The sequence below is a fragment of the Petaurus breviceps genome, unplaced genomic scaffold (genome assembly GCF_028583685.1).
Source record: "Petaurus breviceps papuanus isolate PSGF00001 unplaced genomic scaffold, PetGlider_PUasm1.0 189, whole genome shotgun sequence".
NCBI lineage: Eukaryota > Metazoa > Chordata > Mammalia > Diprotodontia > Petauridae > Petaurus > Petaurus breviceps.
The window spans coordinates 28,352,529-28,377,119 of record NW_027185809.1 but is presented as its reverse complement, the minus strand read 5'-3'; the positions used below and the strand labels follow the sequence as shown (position 1 = coordinate 28,377,119).

Sequence of the window (24,591 nt, the reverse complement as noted above, 5' to 3'; positions counted from 1 at the left end):
AAAATGGTGAACACCTTTTCTGAATTCATTTTGGTAATGGAAATTTTAGGAAGAGCCTCTTGAATCATCCCATCCACTTTCTTTGTGGAGGAGGTTGGATGCCTTCTAAGGTTCCTTCTAGCACTAGATCTATGATAGAAGCAAGCAGGAAGATTGAGTTAATTAATCAATCAATCAGCGGGCATTTATTAAGTACCTGCTGTGTGCCAGGCACTGGGCTAGGAATGGCCAGTCAATGAACAATGCACCTACTATGTGTTAAGAGCTGAAAATACAAATATGAAAAAGGTAAGACCAGCAATGCCTGCCCTCAAGAAGCTTACAATCTAATAGGGGAAGACAACACACAAAAGTAAGCTGAAAAGAGTAGGGAGAAGGAAGAGAAATACCTGCCTGAGAGATACCTGAAAAAGTGAAAGTAAACAGAAAATCATTCAGTAAAGGAGATTGAGGAAAAGAGAGAGATAGGAGAGCTAGGAGAGAATGTGTGGTTGTTGTGTGGTCTCCTTTGATACCTTCCATGAACTAAGACAGCAGTACAGGTAAAAGGACTATAGTATGATTTCATTGGTTCAAGGAATTTCCAGGTGGGGAATTTCCCTCCATCAGTGCAGCTTGGCATCTTCTCTGCTCCCTAGAGTATTTTTTAAAAATTTCTTTTGCTTTTTTTTTTGGAGGACATTTGGGGTTAAGTGACTTGCCCAAAGTCACATGGCTAGTAAGTGTAGTATCTGAGGCTGGATTTGAACTCAGGTCCTCCTGACTCCAGGGCTGGTGCTCTATTCACTGCACCGTCTAGTGACCCTGCTCCCTAGAGTCTTGAAGAGTATCCTAGAGAACTGAGAGGTTGTGACTAGCCCAGGGTCACACAGCCAGTGTGTGTCAGAGGCAGAACTTGAATCTGGGTCTTTCTGGCTTCACGGTCAGCTTCTTATCCCCTGTGTCATCGAGTATAGTATAGCTAAGTGTAAGCAAACAAAATTAATAGATAACTAGATTGACAAAAGAAATTAGAGAAATGACTATAAACTTTATTTGCAAAGGAAAGGAAGGATTTCCTCCCAAAGAAAGTTTAAAAAGTGAGTTACCTTGAGTAAATAATGTCACTGCTAATTTCCCTCAGTTTCTCACCTGGATATCAAGGAAATTTTTCTGCTAGCTACTTACCTCCTAAGACTGTAATTTGTTGTCTGTTTGGGGACAAAATTGTGTTGCTATCATGAAAAGACTCTAAGAGAGAGGTTTTATTTTTCCCCTCCTCACTTCTCTTGGGAAAATAGTTTCCAGTATTAAGGAGTCTGTCGGTCAAGTCACTTTTCTGGTTTCTTCCAGGAAAATGAGCAGAGTTCTTCTTTGTCTTGTTTTATGCCTGATTACCAATTTTCCTGATTCCAATGAGAATGTCATATGGGAGAGTGGTGAGGGTAGTAACAGAAAGGAAGATTGAATCCCAGACATTATTTCCAATCTGGTTCAATTAAGTTCTGTGTGATATTCCTTTTTGTCCTCCATCTTCCCATCTGTGAAATCAGAACAGTGATTTTCACCACTGACCTCCTCCTTCTCCCAGAGTTGAGGTATAATGACATTTATCTTGAGAAAAAACAGATGCCTGTACTGAGACCCGAGGTTCCTCTTAACCTTGGTGCAATAAGGGGACTGAAGGGAAACTGTTTTTCCCCTTTGCTCCTGGCCTCAATACGTTCCTTAGAACATTTAAGCGTAGTCACAAAGCCTAGCGAAATATTTCAAGGAGTGAAAAAGAAAAGCATTTATCAAGTACTTATGTACAATGGGCTGTGCTAGGCACACAAGATACAAATAGAAAAGTAAGATAGTCCCTACTTTCAACGAGGTTGCCTTCTCTGCCTATTAAGGTAGAGACAGCACATAGAGCAGATTTCAGCCATTAGTTCAATGGAAAGGCCCAGTCATCCTTAGGGTACAGAGACAAGGTAGATGGTAATGCATCTTATTTAGAGTAATTTCCATGACCAAAGTCATTACAGTTTCTAATGTTGAACAATTTGGGATTGCCAAGGACTTTGGCTTTGAGAACTTTCTTTTCAGGAGTTGCCAAAACCTACTTCTCTTTCAAAGCTATTCTAGTAATCTTCTCCACACCAGGCAGGTAGGAAGACCTGAGTTCAAATCTGACCTCAGACACTCACTACTTAAGAGACCCAGAGCAAGTCACTTACCTTCTGTCTGCCTCAGTTTCCCCAGCTATGAAGTAGGGACCATAATAGCACCTACTTTACAGGAACCAAGTGCTCGCTATGTAGTAGGTGCTTAATAAATGCTTCTTCCCTTCCCTTTCTTTCCCTCTCCCTTCCCTCTCCCTTTCCCTTCCCCTGTCTGATTGTCAGTAGAACCTTGACAGAAGACTTTCAGTATCTGGAGGACCTGAATCACATCTCACATCTCAGTCTGATTATTATGGGGATAGGTCTCACCTTCATACTAAAGGACATTGGTTATGATGCCCTGAGTCACACCATAAAATGTGCTTGCCTTACGTGAAGAAGGGTATGAGTTTTGAGATTGCTTACCAAGAGCAATAACAAAACGAAGAATTATAGACTATTTTAACATCAGCAAAGTGTTTGAACATCCTCATTATAATCCTGTAATGTAGAATTATTTTGGAGGGAGTTTTCACAACACCCCTCCCCCAAAGTACCTACAATGCAAATGTATTAGAAGCTTATAGTTTTAGAGAGTGCCTGGGGGCACTGAGATGTTAAACCCAACTGTGGCTGGCCTGGGGAAGTAAAGCAAAAAAGTTAAAATTTTACATTTTAGGGGTGGCTAGGTGGCACAGTGAGTAGAGCACCATAGCAGCAAGCACCCCAAGTGTCCTCAGGGTTGCTGCCACCACAGGTTCTTGGATCTGCTTTGATAAAGGAAAGCAACTCAAAATGGGTTAACAAGCTTACTTTAATCAGTCAAACATATAATGTTTACCTCATTCAGGGGAAAAAGGTCAGCACCCCGAACTTCAAAGTATACAGGCAGAATTATCAAGACAGAAACAGATCAAGTGGACAGATTTCAAACTGTCCAACTATTACATCTATACCCAATCAACATCTGGGTTTCAACATCTGGGTTTTTCAAAGCCAGGGGGGCTCTGGACAACGGCTTCTCAGAATCCAGATCAAATCACAGAACACTTCTCAAAGTGAGCCCACCAAAACAAAGCCTCACATCAGGGCTTATATAGCCTTCTCCTGGCTCAGAGAATGTAACAACCTTATTGACCCACTGGCCAATCAAAAAATATTTACTGAAAAACAAGCCTCCCACCCCAGGCTTCAGGTGCACTTTAGCCTAGGGGCAGGGAAGATCTTCCAAATTTATATTCCCATTACAAGCACTGGCCCTGGAGTTAGGAGGACCTGGGTTCTAATCTGGCCTCAGACACTTGACCCACACACAAAAACCTAGCCGTGTGATCTTGGGCAAGTCACTTACCCCCAATTTTCCTACCCTCCCCCCTCCAAAATTTTTTTTACATTTTAAAGAGATGTTTCCTGTCTGTCCTTAAACTGCCACTGGCCCTTCATGCCAAGATGTAGTGCTAGGGGAATATAGCCTAGAGGCAAAGAGACTTTCTTAGCTAAGAAGATAAGGCTGAAAAGGTTGTTCTATATCTTAAGGTAAGAGGAAGGGTTTAATTAAAGGGAGAATTTTTCAAAGTACGTATTTTAAGTCAAATTTAATGAACTTATTTAAATTATTTTTTAGTTCATTTAACTAAGTTTAAAAGTAAGTTAAGAGTATGTGTCAGAGTCAGGACTTGAACTCAGGACTTTCTGATTCCAGGTCAGCCCTCTGTCCTCTATACTACTCTGCTTCTTGGGAGATACCAATAGAAACCCCATTTTGCAGATGAGGAAAGTGAGGTTTAAGTTAAATAACTTACTCAAGGTCATATAGCTACTAAGTGTCCACATAAAGATTTGAACTCAGGTCATCAAGTCTAGCATAAGAAATAGGGATTATAATTAGGCTGATAGATCCACTCTCTCTAACCTAGTTCTTTGAAATGGAATGCTACGGTTATAGTTGGTTGGCCAAGGTTAGAGACAAAGCCTTAAGTCATAGGATAGAACAAGTTGATTGGTCTAAAAAAAAAAAGACCAAACCCATGAGCTTGGAATTGGCAGCATCAAGTCTCCAGACCATGCAGTATAGGTCACTCACATTGATTGTCATATTAACCCTTGATTTCATGGCGGAAATGGAATTCTACCACTCGTCCTCTGTTCCCGTCACACTGAGATGACTGAATTTCTGTTCAGAAGTGTGGAGCCTGACCCAAAGCATGAATTCCAGTGCACAGTGACCTTTGATGCTGAAATCCATGCAGGATTTCACCCTGTTTCTGATCTACTGCTGTGGTCCATGCCTTGGGCCCTATTATATTGGACCCTGGATAGGAATCTTCCTTAATCTGTCCCAGAAGTTTTTGGATGATCTTGCTCTCTTCCCTGCATCCCTTTCTTGTTTTTTTTTGGGTGGTTTTTTAAACTGAAAGGTCTCTCTCTGTCTCTTTGTCTGTTTCTCTATCTCTTCTTTTCTCTTCCTCTCTGTCTCATCTTTGTCATTCTCCCTCTCTCCCTGTCACCCTTTGTCTCCATTTGTCTTTTTTCTCCCTCCTCTCTTCTTTCTCTCTGTATCTATATGATTTTCTCTCTTTCTTCCTTTCTCTCCTTCTCTATTTCCTTTTGTCTCCATTTCTGTCTTTTCTCCTACCCTCCTCTCTTCTTTCTCCATATGAGTCTTCTTCCCTCACTGTCTCCTTTTGTCTCCCATCTCTTTCTCTACCTTCCTTTTCTCCCTCCTTCTGTTTCTTTCCTCTTCCATTTCTTTCTCTCTTTTTTTTCAGAAGTATGGGGTTTAACAGACAAGTGAACCCCACTCAGTTCTGTTCTCTTAATCTGTTACTCCCTCAAACCTTACCCTATTCCCTCAGGGATAATCCAACATGTTTTTTGTGTATTACCTCAGCAGCCATAACCTGGCCTTGGGTCTGGTTTACTTTCTGGTGCTTAATATCTATCATAATATATGAGCTTTTGCATCCCTTTAATCTATTCCATTCTCCCCTCTATCCCTCTCTGGTTCATTGTCTAATTGCCTTCTGTCCTAATCACATTTTTTTTTTTCTGATGGGAAGCATGAGTGATGGAACAGGGTGTCTCAGGTTTGTTTTGTCCCTGGCAGTGAAAGATTTAATGCTTAATCTTCTCTCAGGCCTCTGTCAGACACAGCTGGGTGGTCAAAGTCCCCATTCAGGGTTGACTTTGGTCATTCCTTCCTGAGCCAAGGGGATACATACATGGGTCAAGAAGTAATGTACCAGTGAGATCATTATTCCAATCTTTTAAAGGAAATCAAAGAGCTGTCTTCTAACAGTGGCCTTTTTCTTTCTCTTTTGGTTTCCTTCAGGTCACCCCACCTGCCTGCAGTTTACCCTGAACATGACTGAGGCTGTCAAAACCTACAAGTGGCAATGCATCGAGTGCAAATCCTGCATCCTCTGTGGAACCTCTGAGAATGATGTGAGTTTTCCCAAAATGTGAGGCTTTCCCAAATAGGAAAGTGAATACAGAGAGAGGAAGGGAAGGGAAGGTGGGTTCGTTTCAGTGGTTCAATAAAAATGTCAGAAAGGGACCTCCTTAACCTTCATTAAGTGGGGAAAAAAGATTCTCCAATTCACTTGTAGTAAAAGGGTCTTAAATCACTGGATCATAAGTTTAAGCTGGAAGGAACCTTAAAAATCCTTCTAATCCAAAGGTATTAAATTCCCAGCCCCAGTGTGCACAACTGGATAATTGGGAAATGTTTAAGAAAAATACCTAAAATACAATACAGCATAGATGATGTTAATTTGTGCTTTTCTAGGTCAATCTGCAGCCTTCAAAGAACTGTTTCTGTCTGAATTTGACACTGTTCTTATCTAACCTCCTCATTTTACAGAAGAGAATACTAAGGCTAGTAGAGGGTATGTGACTTGCCCAAGGTCATATAGATGATGAGTCAGAGCCAAAATTTGAATCAAAATGCTCTAAATCACTGTTCTTTCTAATATAGGGCCCAGCCTAAGGTAATTAAGCTTGTAGAGATAGAGCTGACAGGCTGTTTTCCTGACCTGGGTTCTAGCTTGTTCTCCATGGCTTTGTTTTTACTTATTTTTTAAATTTATTTTTTCATTATTTTTTGATTTTTTTTGGCTTTGCAGATAGAAGCCTTTTGAAAAATCATCTCCAAATAACTTGAGTAAACTCATCTTCATCAATGAGTGCTTTACATAAATCTGGCTTTTATGCAGCCTGGGAGGACTCTTGACACAGCCTCTGAGGGAGCTAATAGGACCATCTGAATTTGTAGGAGGGGCCCATCACAATACTAAAGCTGACTTCCAGAACACTCTTGTGGGTAGAGTCTCTGCAAACTTTGGCCCCTTCCCTTGGAAAATGGACTTGAGCAGTATCCATGTTTCAGCTTGTCCTGCCCCTCTCAGAATGAGCTCCTATGGCCAATCAACTTCAATAGTGGTGGCAAGACTTTCAGAGGTGTTAGGTGCCTCCAGGCAACCCCTAGGAGTAGCTCAAGAACTAAGAAATGTTGGATAAGTAATACCCAATCTGAACAATTGTCTTGTGGATTGTGCAGTAGATATGAGGGATGGGAAGTTATTTCCATAAGGCCATACAAGGAGTTTCCCCTATTGCCCATCAACTTCTCTTAGATGGCCTTAGGACTTACAGGATCATAGCTATATTAAATGAGATGTGTAAAATTCTCCATAAACCTTGAGGCTCTATATATGTTAGCTATTATTATTTTTGTTTTGAGTCAGAAGAGGCTCTAGAGATCACTGAACTTACTTTTCAGATTATTTCTCAGAGAAATTAAGTGATTTGTTCAAGGTCACTCAGGAAGTGACCTTAAGGGAGGGGTAGGGTCTGAACTCAGGTTCCCAGGTTCCAAACTGTATTTGGCACAGGCTCCTAAATAGAAAAGGCTCTTTAGAGCAGAGAGGGGTTCAGAGGTCAACTCAGCCTCTCTTTCCTTTCTCTTGGGAGGGGATTTGGGGGTGGCATTAAAATACATAACAAAGAAGAAGAAGGCTAGAAGACTGGTGTCAGCATCCCCTTTTCATGTTATCATGTCCTCCTGTCCAAATTTTCAAGTGCTCCGGGATGAGGATAGTCTCATCAAAATATCTGTAGGCAAAATCTGTCAGAATTTTGGACAGTTCCTAGGTGCCACCTGAGTCCATGGTGTCAATGGCATGGAGGGTTAAAAGAGTAAAAGGCAGATCTGGGCTCATAAACTACACTGATGAATTAGGGTGAGGTAGGACTGGAGAATGGTACCTAGCTGCCATGAAAGGCCCAACTTTGGGCGAGTCAGATGTCTCATTTTGCCATCTGTCAGAGGGTCAGTTAGCCAGCTCCTTCTTGCTAGCAAGTCTTCTCATTCTATAGGAGACCCAAGTGACCTTTTCACTACCTGCCCCTGCTCCTCAATCCTAATCTGAAATGCTCTCTCTTTGCCTCTGTCTCCTGACTGTCCTGACTTCCTTCAAGCTCAAATCCCATCTTCCTCTTTTTTGGGGTTGTGGGGTGGGGAGGAAGCATTTGGGCATAAGTGACTTGCCTAACGTCACACAGCTAGTGTCTGAGGCAGAATTTAAACTCAGGTCCTCCTACCTCCAGGACTGGTGCTCTATCCACTTTACCATCTAGTTGCCCCTCAAATCCCATCTTCTGCAGGAAGCCTAACCTGGTCCACCTTCTCTCCCATCCTATCCCTACCCCCACCCCATCCCCAAACTGCTAGTGCCTTCCCTCTGAGATTACTTCCCATTTGTTCTCAATCTGTCTTATATATTCATAATTATGTACATGGCCTCTTCCCCTTTGGAATATGACTTCCCTGAAAGAAGAGACTGTTTTTGCTTTCCTATATATCTTTAGCATTCAGCACTTAACCCCAAGTAACAGCGCCTGGCATACCTTATAGTAAACAATAGATACTTGTTGACTCACTTCCTGAGGTGTTTCAGGTCCCTTTTTTAGCCCCCTTCTTTCTGCTTCTATCACAGACGCTTGGATTTGGATGACCTGAGAAATTCTCATTCCAACATGACCTTGTCACTTTTTGGCTTTTGCTTAGTTGGTTCTCATTTTGGACCTTGTCCCTTTTTCCCTAGGCAGAACTTTTCCCTTTCCCTCTGAGCCTGCCTTCATTCCTCCTCTGTGGGGGATATGATAGGTTTCATCATTAAAAGGAGGCCTTCTTGCAGCCTACTGAGGAGAGAGAGAAAGGAATGATCCCCCATGGGAGGAAAGAGAGAGCGGTAGTTATATTAAAAACAAAAAGGAGAGAGGGGAAACTGACAGAGAATTGGTGGAGGGAAAGAAAAGTCAAGGATGTCTTCTTGCAAGCTTTAGAGTCATCCTAAATTATCTCCCAGCAACCCCTGCAGTTCAGCCAGGTGCCTTAAAGGCGTAGCCACCCTTGGAGCCGGGGGGGGGGGTCTTCTCAAATGTCACAGTTAAAGAGCTTGCAAAGACCAGGCTGCTAGAGTGGATCCTGACTCCTAGAGGTCATGAATGAGTTCAATTCAATCCAATAAGCATTTATTAAAAACCTGTCTTTCCAGATTTATTTCCCATTGCTTACTCCTTCATGTGCTCTATATTCTGGCTTGCTGTTCCCCTTACAAAACATTCTCTCTCTCACCACTGGCTGCTCACAATGCCAGAAATGTTCTCGCTCCTCAGCTTAGAATTTCTAGCTCTATCCAAGGTTTAGTTCAAGTCTCATAAAGCCTTTCCTGAATCTCTCTCAGCCATTAGAGCTCCCCTCCCTTTGAAATGACTTTGGGCTCACTTGATATACTTTTAAAAAATGATTAATTTATTTACTTTTAGTTCTCAACATTCACTTCTATAAGATTTTGAGTTTTAAATTTTCTCTGTCTCCCTTCCATCCCTCTCCCCAAGATGCCATGCAATTTGATATAAGCTCTACATATACATTCTTATTAGACATATTTTCACATTTGTCATGTTGTAAAGAAGAATTAGAATGAATGGGAAGGACCACAAGAGAGAAAAAACAAAACCAAAAAAAAATACAGAGAGCAAACAGTATTCATTAATCTGTATTCAGACTCCATAGTGCTTTCTCTGGACTTTCTATCACAAGTCTTTTGAAGCTGTCTTAGATACTTGCGATCACAAGTCTTTTGAAGCTGTCTTAGATACTTGCGTTGCTGAGAAGAGCTGTCTATCAAAGTTAATTATACTTGATATACTTTTGTATTTATTTATCTGTTTGCATCTGTATGCCCCTCCCCTCTACTTCCCTAGTTGATTGTAAGCCTATGGAAGGTAGGGGCTGTTTTCCTTTCTGTCTTTGTAAACACACACCCATATCATATTTGTGAAGTATTTTTAAATATGGACATATCACAGAACCTTACACAGTAGATACTTAACATAGTTCTTGAATTGAACTACAACATTCATGACACTTATTTCAACACAAGACCTAATCTGAAGCTTTTCTCTATGTCTTGCTCCATAGACTAGACCTTGGCTTTGGTGGAAGCAAAGATGGGTGTTGAGACTGAACTCAACTTTGCAAACACCCTTTTGTTCACCTGTTTGAGGGTTGGGGGTGGAGTAGGGGTGATGATGGTGCTGAGACACTTGACAGGTCAGTAGCCAAAGGAGGTTCACCTCCTGCCTGGGATATCACTGATCTCAATCTCTAGTCTTCCTTTTGCATATCACTGCCCAGATCTTAGTGTGTTTTAGGCCCCATCTTCCAGAATAGCCTGTGAGAAAGAAAGGAAGGGAGGCCTGGATCCTGCTTTGCTTCAAGGAGCTGAAGAGGAGGCACGATGTCAATTTCTCTCTACCCTGGAGAGCTATAAAGACATAGAATACCCCTGGAATTAAGCCAAAGGACAGAGGAGTTCAAGGCCAGACAGTGACACCTTGCTGACACTATGTACCAGTGATCAGGTTGACAAGTGATCCCTGAGCACTTATCATGTATGTTTGGTACTGCGCTGGACACTGAGTGGGAGATTCACAGAACCGTTCCTGATTTCATGGAGTTTATAGTCTAGTGAACAAGACTTTTTTATTAAGAAATCAGGAGCTATGATTTCATTAGCATAGAGAATTTCCATTGTGGAAACTCCCTCCACCAATCCTTAACAGCTCAACTTGGGACTATAACTTATGACCTTTAAAAGTTGCCTAATTGGTGATGACATAAAAACAGAAGAAATCATTAAAAAAAATGTTTCCAGAAATACCAAGAGGTTGCGACTTTCCAAGGGTTAGTATGTGTCAGAAGCTAGATTCGAACCCAAAGTCAGCCATCTATCCATTCCTCCAGGTTGTATCTTAGTTTTTCCACCCAGATCTATGATTTTGTCAGCACAGGGAGCTCTTCTCCCCTGAAGTGGCTGCTCTATAACTTCTAATCTTAGACCAGGAGTGGGGAACATGCGGCCTTAAGGCCTCTGTGACTGGATTTGTTCTGTAAAATTTGGATTCAGCCAAAAGGACACACTTAAGGACCTAGAAGGTCATGTGTGGTGTTAAGGCTGCAAATCCCCCCATCCCTTGTCTTAGACAGTTGCTGGGATCACTGAGCAGTCAAGTGATTTGCCCATAGTCACACAGCTGGTATGTATCAGACAGAATTTGCAGTGAGATCTTTCTGACTTCAAGGGTGGTACACTATTCACCATGCCAAATTGCCTCTTTAGGTATGAAAAGTTAAATAACCATAAAATAATTTTTAAAATTTGATTTTTAAAAATCTAGATATATAGAAAAGGAAGAAGGCATTCTGGTTAATAGCACCAGGGGTAGGTAAGCTCATAAGAAATGTTATGGGATTGTGGAGTGGGTCAGTTTGTTTGGTCCATAAAGTGAGTAGAAGAGATTAGAAAGGCAGATTAAAGCAGGATTCTAATGATCATCATGAACAATTTGAGGATTTAAAAGATTAAATGTGTTCTCTCTCTCTCTCTCTCTCCCTCTCTCTCTCCCCGTCAGGACCAGTTGCTCTTCTGTGATGACTGTGACCGTGGCTATCATATGTATTGTTTAAATCCTCCCGTGGCTGAGCCTCCTGAAGGTAACTGACAGATCTCTTAAATTAAAGGCCAAAGAAGTGTCTTTTATAGTGAAATGACCTATGTAAGGTGAAGTGTGAGTGGAAAAAAATAAAAAGGTTATCTAGTTCCCTGCTACTCATTCCCCCAGGATTCCCTGTGGGGATACTAAGTCACTGGAGAGACAGCTTTGCTGGACCAACCATTTCACTGATCTAGAAAGCCTTACCATGGAAAATAGAGTATTAGAAAATAGAAACTAGGTCCAGAGGGCAGAGACACTCTGCATATCTAGGAAAATGTGGTCTAGGACTAGATGTCTGAGGACTGAATTGGGGTGGGGGGGTGGTAGAGTGTGTATTTGAAACCTAGAAGAAATTTCTTTTTCTTTGAGCCTGTGATTTTATTCATGTAGATAACTCCTATTGTGGAAATCTCTCCCTTACTAATGCAGATAGTAAATTGTAACAGCAATAGTATAACATTTATAATAGAGATTGTAATTTATAATTACATGCAAATATATATATATATAACAGTATAATTTATAACTACATGTGAACCATGTGATTTACAATAATTATAACTAGCTATAATTTTTAGAGTTAGAGAATTGCCTGAAGCAGGGAAAAGTGAGGGTTCACACAGCTAGTATGTAGCAGGGTGGGGCAGGACTTTAAGCTTTGTTCTTTCTGATTCCAAAGCCAGTCCTCTTTCTGTTACAAGCAGTCTAAATAGTAAAGCATTCTGGCCAGGTAATTTGTTTTTAAGTTGAGTTATCATAGGAAAACAGGGGACAGATATGTAACAGATTTAAGGGATCCTTACATCCTCCAAAATGCTATATTTGGGGAAAGGGGTTTCAGAGACACTCCCCCTCCCCAATAACTTTATTATGGTACTGACAAGAGAAGCAGAGTTGAGTAGTGGGTAGAGTTTGAAGCAAGGGGGACCTACATTCAAATACATCCTGTCTCTTAGTGCCTCAGGCAGCTTTCTAACACTACCTTGTAGCATAGGTAGCAACCTACCTTGGAAGAAGCAGTCTCCTCACTGGAGGTTCTCTATATGAATGAAAGTATGTGAGTCCCCATCTCTACCATGGCTTATAGCCTGGGCTCTAGGTCAGGGATGATCCAATCTTGTCTTTTTGTCTTCCTTGTCTAGGGAGCTGGAGTTGCCACCTGTGCTGGGAATTGCTCAAAGAAAAAGCATCGGCTTTTGGCTGCCAGGCCTAGGGGGCTCCCCCGGGATGCAGGCTGTCACTTGCTCCTGCCAAGCTGGTACCAGCACACAATTCCCAAACTCAGACCAAGCACCCACATTCCCACACCTAGACAGACCAACACAAAAGAAGACAGTCACAGAGGGACACACACGGACACTTGAAGACAAGAGGAGGAGGCAGTTATTTACCTCCCTTGGGCTGGTTCCACTCCTTCAGACAGCCCTCTCCTGGGTTTTACTGGAAGGAACTTGTACTTTCCAAGGAAGAAAGCTCCAATTCCTCCCCTCATTTTCTCTCTCCCCTGCTTCCCAGTTGAAATTTCCCTCCCTTTTGTCGGAGCACTGAAGCTCTCTCACTGGTTTCTGGGCTAAATGGAAGCTGTTCTGTGAACACTGAATAGTCATTCTTGTGCAGTCTAGTGTTTTATGTTCTCTCTGTTCCAAGAAACCTTCAATGATTCTCCAGCCCTTTGCCCTCTCACTTGCCTTCTCCTCCCCCTTCACAAATCTCACCAGGCAATGATGCCTTCCACTCCTTCACTATTTCAAGAGGACAAGCCTCACTGGCAATTTTCTGATCCCCAAGGGGGCCGTCATCCCGAAAATCTGGGTTGCCCCCAAACTCTGCCCTCAGAGACTATATGTGGAAAAAAAGTTCTACTTTCCTGCTGCCCCAACAATGTATCCAGGAGCATGAATAACCCAGTGGGTCCAGACCCATTGAATTGAATCACTTGATAGAGGAGAGGGAAAAGAAAGAACGGGGAGGTGATAGAAAGAGGAAGAGAATGATGGGAAAATGTAAATGCAATATTGTGCCACCAGCCAGTGTTTGCCCTTTGTTTCCCAAATAGGAGAAGTTTTGGAAGGTACGGTGCTTGTCTGATGGACTTAGATGTCATCTTGATGAAGCCTTTTTTTGGGGAGGGAGCAAATTAGTTTGAGAGGTACTGTAAGCATAGACTATGGACAGAGAGAAAAAATCTTTCCTTTCAACCCAACTTTTTGATCAGTTTTTCTTGCTGGAACTCCAGGACCACAGTTTGGAGAACCAGGAAGCCAAGGTGACTTCTGTTTTCCCTAGGTAAGGGGTAACCAAGCCAAGTGTGTAGTTGGGAATTAGAAGCCCCTTCACTATTGATAGTATGAATGGCACCAGAAGTGCTTTTTGCCAAGGGACTTTCTCAATCCTGACAGTATTTTTTTTTTTTTTGCTGGGGTGAATTGAAACATAACTCCTGGGAGGGTCTTTTAAGTAGCATAGAGATGATTATTGATTATTTGAGAGGCTGCTTAGCATAATGGAGACAGAGGTGATTTCAAAGTCAGAAAGAGTTAGGTTCAAGTCTTGCCTTTGAGACATCCTAGGTATGGGATCCTAGGCAAGTCAATCAGTGCCCCTAGACAAATTTCTAAGAAGGTAAATTTAAGTGCAGGTGCCAATCTGCATTAGTAAAGGGAGTTTCCTCACTGGGAGTTCCCTCTATGTCTGTAGTCACAAACCTGGTTTTCCCTTCTTCCTAAAAAAAAATCAAATAATTAGAATAATGACAACGTAATTATTTAGAAGCATCAGCTTCGTGGGTTCCTTGACTTTCAAATCTCTTCTTTTAGCTTTACTTTTAAAAAAATGAATTACTACTTGAAGGTAGAAGATGATCAGCTCAGATTCTAAAAATGGTGAGTGATCCAGGGTGGCCCCATGGGCTAGAACTTGTCAGGCTGCCTTTGAAATGGGGCAGCAGGTTTCTGGAAAATCATTTGCCCAAAGGGCAGGTCTCTGCAGTGGGGACCCTAGCGCATGCTCTGTTTCCCTGCTATCAGCTCCAACTCCTTGGTCCAGCTCCTAACTACAAAGGCAGAGGTTATTTTTAGCCTACCAACTCCCCCAAGAAGCCTGTTGGGATTCGGGGTAGCTGGCCACTTCTGCTGCTCTGTTTGCTTTCGAATTTGGCAGGAGTTCACATTTCCTGTGCTAATTGCTGGCAGCCGGTAAATCAGATGTAACATAGGGAGGAGTTGAGCATTTGGTATTCCTACTCCCCTCCCCCCCAACCTCCTACCTTGCCTCTTTCCCCAACCCATTTCTTTGGCTGAAGCAATCTATGACAAGAGTCATGGGTCATTTTCCTGTTGGAGAATGTAGGCTATGAGTGATTTACACATGTGCATAACGATCCCACTTAAAAGGACTGTCCAGATGGAAATCACATCTTCCTCCCAAGACATTGCCTTCTCCCTCCTAGCAATCCTACTTTGGATTATGAAGGATTGAGTGTTTAAGAAGTCTGAAAATGTTTTTTGGAAGCTGTCTTACTCTACACGTGATTTGCTTGTTTTTCCCTTTGCCTACCTGGGAGAATGAAATCAGACTGATCATATTTTTTCATTCTCTGATGAGGTTGACTCCTTAATTCTTTCAGGGAACAAAGAAACAATGCTCCATGCTCTAGAGGGTTGATTATTGGGCTTAAAAAATCATTTCAACTGATTTTAGGGAAAATTTCACTAAAATAATCCCAGATGCCACAACTCCTTAAATCTTAAATATATGTATAAATGTATCTACACACACACACACACACAAACACACACAAACACACACACACACAACATGCCCCAAACCAAAATCTTGGGACTCAGATCCTTGCCTGATGAATGAACAGTTTGGAGTCAACCTCTAAGGTCTCTCCCTGATCTAACATTCGGTGATTCTATAAAATCAGTTGACAATGCAGTCTTCTTGTAGATTGCTCTGAAATCTGCCTGTCCTGCATCATTGCACATGACAAGGTTGCCCAGTTCTCTGTCTGTAGGCACATCTGCTCTGATAGCACATGCTGAAAATATAGTTATCCAGTGTTCCAAGCTTATGAAAAATAACTCACCACCAGAGGCTGCCATAAGAAGACAGATAGACCATGCGGTCAAGTGTTCAGGGGTCTGGAATGGGGCCATATTTAGAAGGTTTCCTCATGCTGTTCTCAGTTTTGCTGTTTTCCTGAGGAATGACCCCAGGAACCTCCTTTCATCTTTATATACCTTACTTTCCCCCATCTAGAAAGCAGGGATAACAAAAGCCTGATAGTGAAGCGCTCATTTTTTTAGGAGAATTGAAAGGAGCTATATGAAAAGGGATGTGAAGAAGCAATGTAATCTAGGGAAAGGAATGTTGGAGTTGAGTTCAGAAGACTTGGGTTCCAATTCTGACTTTGATACTTTATAGCCTGCCACTACTGATGAGTCATTTCTTATCTCTGGTCCTAAACTCTCCATCTGTAAAATGGGGCATAATCATATTTGTACTTGCTCCTCACAGGATTAGTGTGAGGGGAGGGTTTTGCAAACTCTAAGCACCCTATAAACGCAGCTGCTGTTATCAGATGGCACCAAATATTGCTCAATCTGATTTTAAAGGGAAGGTGTTAGAATATTTCAAATTGACCAGAAGGTCACAAGAGATCTTTTGAATCATAGTGGAACAAAGTATTAAAGTATAGAGATGTACTATGGTGGCTGTAGAAATCTGGGCTGCACCCAAAGTAACTTGAACATCCACTTTCTCTGCCTGAATATATTAGGAGTGAATTCTTACTTGATATCTCCCTTGAGGCAGTGTTGTACATTAGAAAGAACAACTCTGGCTCTTCAGTCAAAGGACCTGGGTTCAAACCCCATCTTTGACGTTTACTATTTTTGTAACTTTGGGCAAATCACCTACCCTCCCTGAGCCTCAGTGTTCTTGCCTGTAAAATGAAAGACTAGATGGCTTCAAAAGTCCTTTCCACTGGATTAAAAACAGGCAAATAGAAGTTCAGTAATGAGTGTTATGTTGTTCTTGGGTAAAACCATGCCAGCAGATATCTTGGGTCTGCCATGATGTATACAGATTGAGCCGAGGGGGATGGAATTTTAAAAGTATGTGATTGAATTTAGCCTTAATTTTCCAAATATTGTGACTCCAGGGGAGCAGCCTGATAGAGTGGAAGGAAGTTGTGCTTGATTTGGAATTAGAGGTCCTGGGCCTGCAACTTACCATAAGTAAGACTGGGTATAACTTTGGGTAAGTCATTTAACTAACCCCTCTGGGCCTCATTTCTTCATCTTTTAAATGATAGGTTAGAAAAAGAAGCAGATGGTCTCTAAGGTCTAGCTTTTAATCTGAGCTATGCCCTCAGAGGGTGAAGGAACTGAAGATGGGGAACAAAGTAAAAGGGGGAGGGAGAGTTCAGAACAGAGAACTGCCACTGATTCAAGAAAATCTAGGCATAGCTGCACTCTTAGCCGATGTCGCTATTAAGGGATATCAAGGCAGCTAGAGTTAATCCCCAGGGATAACTAGGTGGCACAGTAGATAGAATGCTAGGCCTGAATTCAGGAAGACTCATCTTCCAGAGTTCAAATCTGCCTCAGATCAGTCAGTTTACCGGCTGTGTGACCCTGGGCAAGCCACTTAATCCTGTTTGCCTCAGTTTCCTCATCTGTAAAATGAGCTTGAGAAGGAAATGGCAAAACCCCTCCAGTATCTTTGCCAAGAAAACTCCAAACGAGATCATTAAGAGTTGAACTCAACTGAGCAATGACAAAGACAGCCCATAATTCAATATTATTGTCTGCCTGATTACTTTTCCTACCCTGGCCACTGTTAGCCGAGAGCTGACCAGTGAGGTGAAAGGCAGTCATTTTAGATCATAGATCCTGAGGTAGAAGGGACATTGAATTCAACCCTTTCATTTTATACTTAAGGAGGCCAAGGATGTTCTCTGCCTCTCAACCCAGGCCCATACTTAATGCAGGGAAGATAAAATTGACACATAGAAAACTAAAGCTGCAAATCCTTTTCTACCTGTGGCTGTGATGAAAAAAATGCCTTTGGGTCTAAAAATAAGGCAGCAAGCAATCAACATGACAAAGCAGAAAGAGCATTGGGTCAGAGGACTGAAATCAGAGAACTTTGGGTTTGAATCCCTGCTCTGTCACTTCGTCTCTGCATGACCCTGGGTAAAATTCAGACTCGATTTCTTCATCTATAAAATGAGAGCACTGGACTAGATGACCTCCTTGCAGCTCTAAATCTATGATTTAGGTAAATCAATTCACTTCTATAGGATTCCATTTTTTCTGCTTTTTTTTTTTTTGGAGGGGGGAAGGCAGGGCAATTGGGGTTAATTGACTTGCCCAAGGTCACACGGCTAGTAAGTGTGTCAAGTGTCTGAAACAGGATTTGAACTCAGGTCCTCCTGACTTCAGGGCTGATGCTTTATTCACAGCATCACCTAGTTGCCCCATGGGATTCCATTTTTAAAAAATTATTTATTTTAACATTCTTTTATTTTTAAATTTTGAGCTCCAAATTCTCCTTTTCTCTTCCAGCCCTCTACTAAAGAAGGCAAGCAATATGATATCAATTATACATGTGAAATCACATAAAACATATTTCCATATTAATCAAATTTCCAAAAAATAAAAGCAAGAAAAATAAAGTGAGAAAATTATTTCAATTTGCACTCAGAGTTTATCAGTTCTCTCTCTGGAGACAGATAGTATTTTTTCATCTTGAGTCCTTTGGAATTGTCTTGGATCATTCAGTATTGATCAGAGTAGACAAGTCTTTCACAGTTGATCGTCACAGGACTCCAACTGATAAATAGGGACTGTGGACTAATCGATCTAAGGGCCCTTCCACCTCTCAATCATGTGACTAGATGTGGGTGCTCACTTAACCTGTCTGCCCTCTCTTCTTTTTGAGTTTGAATCAAAATGTCTCGAAACAAAAGTCCTTCTCCAGGACTGAGTACTAGAACTGGAAATGGCCCAGAACCACAAGGACCTCCCTTTGTCTCTGGATCAGGTAGAGTGTGCAGGCCACAGAAGGAGGAATAGCTTCCTCTAAGAAGTTTCATTTTTTTTACTCTTGCCACATTGATGGCTGTGGGTGGGTGGGTGGAAGGGAGGGTGGATGCCATGAGAGCCTTGGGAAGATAACAGGTTTTAAGAATGGGGGAGGGTTTGGATTTCATAGTGATGGTTTCATGATACCCTAGAGAGCTACATTCATGGTGCATTTTAGTCCTCCTGCTTTGAAAACAGCATGATTCCTTTCAACCCTTCCCTTCTCTCTGGTATAAAGGATAAAAAAAGGTTCAGATATTTTAAGAAAGAAAAATGAGATGATTGTTATTGTTCTTTCTACAGGGACAAGTTTGGGAAGCCGGTGTTTGTGTTTTATTATTGATAGTGGTTTAGGGAAAACATTGTTGGGAATCTTAATTTTCTGTGCTTGGATATGGTTGCAAAATCTGGAGTGTTGTATTTGGTTCTCAGCACTGCAGTTTGGGATGGAGAGTATTTGAAGGAGGATGAGTGGGAAGGTGGGTAGCCATGAGTGAACTTCATATGGGAGGCAAGAGAATGAACTAATTGCTCAGCCAGGAGAAGGCTTGGAGTGTGTGGGGGGGACCTTCATAATTGTCTTCAAGTCTCCGAAGGGCTCTCACATGAAAAGGGGACGAAATGTGTTCAGTTGGTGCCAGAGAACAGAACTAGCAGCAACAGGCGGGGGCAGCAAGAAGTAAATTTCAGTTTGAAGAATGCTGGGTCTGTGATTTACTTACTGTGAGGATTCCTTTTCTAGTGTGAGGTGGACTGAGGTCTCTAGACCTAGTCTAACTCTGTCCCAATTCTAGAATTCAATGATTCTAAGGAAAATTTGTAGTTCTTCTATAGATGCTGTGGATAGTTTTACTTAGGTAGAGAGCAAAACTCCTTCCCTCTCCACCCCCTCCCCAGTCTCTGAGGTAGCAGGATATAAGAGAAAGGGTAATGAAAGTGAATTTACAGTAAGAAGATTTGGATCCATACTTGACTCTACTACCTGTGACCTTGGACAAATCACTGCTCTGTTTCCTCATCTATAAAACCAGAGGGTTGGACTAGATGAGCTCTATTGTTGCTTCTAGTTCCAAATCTTTTATGTGCCTGTCTTCCCAGGACCTTGCATTACACACATCCCAACCTGTTCTCCTTGTCAATCCAGGGCCAAGTTCTAATGATGCTACAGAGGCACTTTGTCCCAAAAGGTCCCTGTGTTGCCTCTAAATAACTTGCTTGAAGAGTGTTCCATTTCTTCTTTCCCTGACCTTCCATACATCATTGTCTTTGTGTCATTACTGCAAAAAGCTAGTTAAGTCCTAAAATCATTGTATGGTTTTTGTTATTGTTCTCAAGTCTTCTATTTATTTATTTATTGGGGGGAGGGGGCTGGATCTATAATTTTATTGCCATATTAAACTCCCAAGAGAGAAAACTCTCCCTATCAATGCTAGTCAGCACCTATTCTGCCACATATAGTCTTTTTTTTTTTTTATAAGCAATCGGGGTTAAGTAACTTGCTCAAGGTTACACAGCCAGCTATTTCTGGGTGTGGTGCTTAGTATCCGAGCCCGGATTTGATCCAGGTCATCCCGACACTGGAGCCGGTGCTCTTACTTGCTGAGCTACCTGGCTGCCCCTAAGCAATTGCGGTTAAGTAACTTGCTCAAGGTTACATGGCCAGGTGTTTCTGGGTGGGTTCTAAGTGTCTGAGCCCGGGATTCAATCTCCAGGTCCTCTCAACACTGGAGCCGGTGCTCTTACTCGCTGTGCTACCTGGCCGCCCCCATATAGTCTTTTATAAAAGACAATTTTTAGCAATCTAGAAAAATGGAATTTCTATTATGTTTCCTTCTGGGGTCCAGGGTCACTATAATGCTAACAAATGGAGTTTCCATCTGTAGCCCCAATATAGTAATGATAGCTAAGATTTGATAGAATCTTTCAGCTTGATATAACTTACTAGTCAGGGCTGTGGGAGGGTTGATGGTAGAAGGAAGAAGCAGATACTAGGGAGAGAAGGGTGGTGAGGAAATTTTCTTTTAGCCATTGAGGTGATGCAATTTTTCTATATTTAGAGATGCTCAGGGAAGAAGTAGGAGAAGTGACTTGCATAGGGTAATAAGGAGTCTATAATATAACAGGGAGAAATTGCATGTGGGGTGGAGGACCTGAAGTCCTGACTTTCATTTGGAAGTCAATCAATACCCCTGTCCCCCCAGGACTAAATGGCTAGGCAGTAGGTGGTAAAAACTATATAACCATTACTTCTTCAAGACTCTGTCATACTGGCCAAATGAATCAGTGCCTAATGAATCAGAGAACTCAATGACAGAGGAAATAATACTGCCCTCCCTTCACTCCTCTTAAAATCAAGGGTTTTTGCCTAGTTGTAGGGTCTCTGGTCAGATATATTCTTTATGAAGGCTTTACTAAAGCCCCTTTCTTCCTTGGAGTGGCCAGTTGCATCAGAAGAGCAGAAATGTTAAGAGTGGGCAGAGCATAAGAATATTTAACTTAGAAAAGGGAAGACAAGACTCAGAGGGAACATGATAGCTCTCTTCAAGTATCTGAAGAGCTGTCATGTGAAAGAGGAAGGGAATAGAGTTATTACATGTGGGACCAAAAGGTGGAACCAAGAATAATGTTTGGAAGTTGCAAGGATAAAAATTTGGGACTGGTAGAGTCAAGATGGACAGGAGGATCCAAGATGGCAGAGTAAAGACAGGGACGCCCCTGAGCTCTCCCCCAAGCCCCTCCAAATACCTTTAAATAATGACTCTAAACAAATTCTAGAGTGTCAGAATCCACAAAAAGATGGAGTAAACAATTTACCAGCCCCAGACAACTTAGGTCAACAGGAAAGGTATGTTTCATCAGGGTGAGAGAGGAGTGCAGTACAATGCAGACCAGGCCCCAGCAAACCACAAGCAGGGCTCTGAGTGACTGAGTCAGTGGCAGCAGAGGTGGTTTCCAGATCTCTCAGCCCACATATGGTAAGGGGATCAGACAATGGGGTCAGAAGGAGATTTATAGGGATCTTTGCTGGCACTAGGGGCAGGTCTCTGTTGTGTTACCTATACTTGGATCTGGGTCACAGTACCTACCCAACAAAACTGAATATAATCCTTCAGGGAGAAAAATAGATATTCAATGAAATAGAGGGCTTTCAAGCATTTCTGATGAAAAGACCAGAGTGGAATAGAAAATTTGACTTTCAAATACAAGATGCAAAAGAAGAATAAAGAGGTAAACAGGAAAGAGAAATCATAAGGGATTTGATAAGGTTAAACTGTTTATATTCCTACACAGGAAAATTATATTTATAACTCCTAAAAATGTTCTCATTATTAGCGCAGTTAGAAGGAGTATTCATAGAGAGAAAGCATACATGTAAATTGAATGTGATGGTATGATTATTAAAAAAATAAAATTAAGGAATGAGAAAGAAGAATGCTCTGGGAGAAGGGGAAAGGGAGGGGTAGCATGGGACAAATTATCTGATATAAAAGAAGCCTGAAAGAGATTTTACAGTGGAGAAGAAAATGGAGGAAGCAGGGAGGGGAGTACATGAACCTTACTCTCATCAGAATTGACTCAAAGAAGGAATAATATACATACTCAGTTGGATATAGAAATCTATCTTACCACACAGGAAAGAGATTGGAATAAGAGAAGGGGGCAGGGTGCTGGTAGAAGGGAGGGAAGTTTGGGGGAGATAAAAATCAGAAGTAAAACTTTTGAGAATGGATTGAGTAAAAGGATAGAGAGAGAGTAGGATAAACAGGATGGAGGGAACTACATAGTTGGTAATTATTACTGTGAAAAAAATTACAGTGAGTTTCTGTGATAAAGACTTCATTTCTCAAACATATAGGAAATAGTCAAATTTATAGAAAAAAGAGCCAATCCTCAATTGATAAACAGTCAAAAGAATATGCACAGTTTTCAGACAAAGTAATCAAAGCTATCTCTAGTCATATGAAAAAAAATGTTCTACATCACTATTTTTTTTTTTTTGCCTTTTGGAGGGCAATTGGGGTTAAGTAACTTGCCCAAGGTTACACAGCTAGTTGTGAGAGTGTGTGTATGTGTGTGTGTTAAGTGTCTGAGGCCAGATCCGAACTCAGGTCCTCCTGACTCCGGGGCTGGTGCTTTACTCACTGCACCACCTAGCCGCCCCTCTACATAACTATTGATGAGAGATATTAAAATAAAATAACTCTGAGCTACTGCTTCACACCTGTCAGATTAGCTAATATGACAGAAAATAAAAATGACAAATGTTGGAGGGGATGTGGGAAAATTAAAACACTAATGTATGGTGAAGTTGTATACTGATTCAACCATTCTGGAGAGCAATTTGGAATTGTGCCCAAAGGGCTACAAAACCATGCAGATGCTTTGACCAAGCAATAGCACTACTATGTCAGTATCCCAAAGAGATAAAAAACAAAACAAAAAGGAAAAGGACCTATTTGTACAAAAATATCTATAGCAGCTCTTTTAGTGGTGGCAAAGAATTGGAAATTAAGGGGATATCCAGCAATCGGGGAATGACTGAACAAATTGTTGCACATGATTGTAATGGAATACTATTGTGCTTTAAGAAATAGCAAGGGGCGGCTAGGTGGCACCACTACAGTTGTTCTACCACCACAGTGTCATCAAACAAAATGGGCAGAACTGCCTCTTTCTTCTCTACTTCTAGCCTCTGGCTCCAGATGGGCTCTTTGTGCCTTCATCCCTGATGAGTAAGCTCATTTGAACCCAATTCCACCTAAATGTCAATGTTAGGGAACATGGAATGATTTGGCTTGTAGCTAGCTCTCTAGGGATGGCCAGACTTGCTTCCTTTGACCAAATCTCCCTCCTGTTAAAAATTATTATCTAGCAAAGAGGCTGAACCGTGTTTTGGCTGAGAAAAAGATGCTGATTTCCATCTATGGAGTTTGCAGAGTTCAATGACTACTGTATATCTGGCCATAGCTGATAGCCATCAGCATCTGGGGTGGGGGGAGAACTAGGAGGGCCAAATGAGTGCATCTCAATAGAGAATATACTTCATCTCTCAGCCTCAGCTTTCTCATGTAACAAAGAATTTAGATGGATTGATCTCTCAGATTTCCCGCAGCTTTCAACTTTATGATTCTAGATCTCATGCAAGCAGGGTAGAAAGCTCGTCTAAGAGCCAGGAAGACCCAGGTTCTAATTCCACCTCTTAAATAAACTGCCTGTGTAACCCTGAGCAAATCAATTAACTTCTCAGTGCTCTAAGCAACTCCCTGAGACTAAATTACCGAGAAGGCACTGACATTCATTGGTGGAAGGAGCTTTCTCATTTGGGAGTTCCGTATAACACCGCAACCACAGTTCTAGTCCCCAGATATATCATCTTCCCTTGAATTCAGGTGGGTGCTTGCTCATTCTGCTTTTCTAGCTACAAGGAAGAGATGTACCCAGAGCATCTCTGGGAACCCTTGAAGGGGAAGAAGAATATTGGTTCCAAGTGGGCTCTGGCCATCCCTATGCGAACTGCGTATCCAGATTCTTTATCTTTAAAGGAGGAATTGGATACCATTTGGATCTTTCAGAAAGGATTTTACTGTGTTCTGAGTGGGTAGTTGAGAGCAAATTCCTAGCTGAAAAGGGTCATGTGGCACACGAGAGATGATGTAACTCCTTCAGTGTTGGGGCTTTTACCAAGGTGACTAAAACAGGAAATAAAAATGAGGCAGCACTAATGGGAATGTCAGAGATCATAACACATGTATCATATGTTCAGAAGATCATAAGTTTTGAGGTGGAAAGGACTTCAGAGGGCATCTAGTTTAACCCCTTAATTTTAGAGATGAGGGAACTGAGGACCAAGGAGGTTAAATTTCTTGTCCAAGGTCACATTGGGGTATACTCAGGCTTGAGTTATCTCATTCCTAGCCTCCCCCTTCAGTTTCTCCCTCTCTTTGTTTCCTGCCCCTGGCAAAAAAGCTTTGGTTTGTTCTGCCAATGACCTTGCAATTGAGATATGCCAAAGCTTTCCCACTCCTCTGCCCCACCAGAGGGCCAGGTCCCTGCCAAGGAAAGGAAATGTTTGTGCTGATGGCTATGTTTCCCAGTGCTGGTCAGAGGACAACAGGAGCCTGGGCTGGCAGGCAGCCAGAACCCTCTTGGGCAGAGATATAATTACTAATAATGACCTCCAGCCCAGGCAGCGACTGAAATGGCTGTTCAGGACAGGCACCAACCCTAGTCTGGTTTGTGTAACGCAAATAAATACTGCTGGTGTGTGTGTGTGTGTGTGTGTGTGTGTGTGTGTGTGTGTGTGTGTG

General features: G+C 41.9%; 1 protein-coding gene across 1 annotated transcript in view; it reads left to right on the top strand.

Annotated features, from left to right (window-relative positions):
* DPF3 (double PHD fingers 3) overlaps positions 1–12,786 on the top strand; it is a 429,392-nt gene extending 416,606 nt beyond the window's left edge. The window contains exons 9-11 of the mRNA XM_069092092.1: positions 5,458–5,570; positions 11,106–11,187; positions 12,332–12,786. Coding sequence (XP_068948193.1) covers positions 5,458–5,570; positions 11,106–11,187; positions 12,332–12,402 — 266 coding nt within the window. The 3' untranslated portion in view covers positions 12,403–12,786. The remainder of the gene's footprint in view (positions 1–5,457; positions 5,571–11,105; positions 11,188–12,331) is intronic.
* Positions 12,787–24,591: the final 11,805 nt, after the last annotated feature.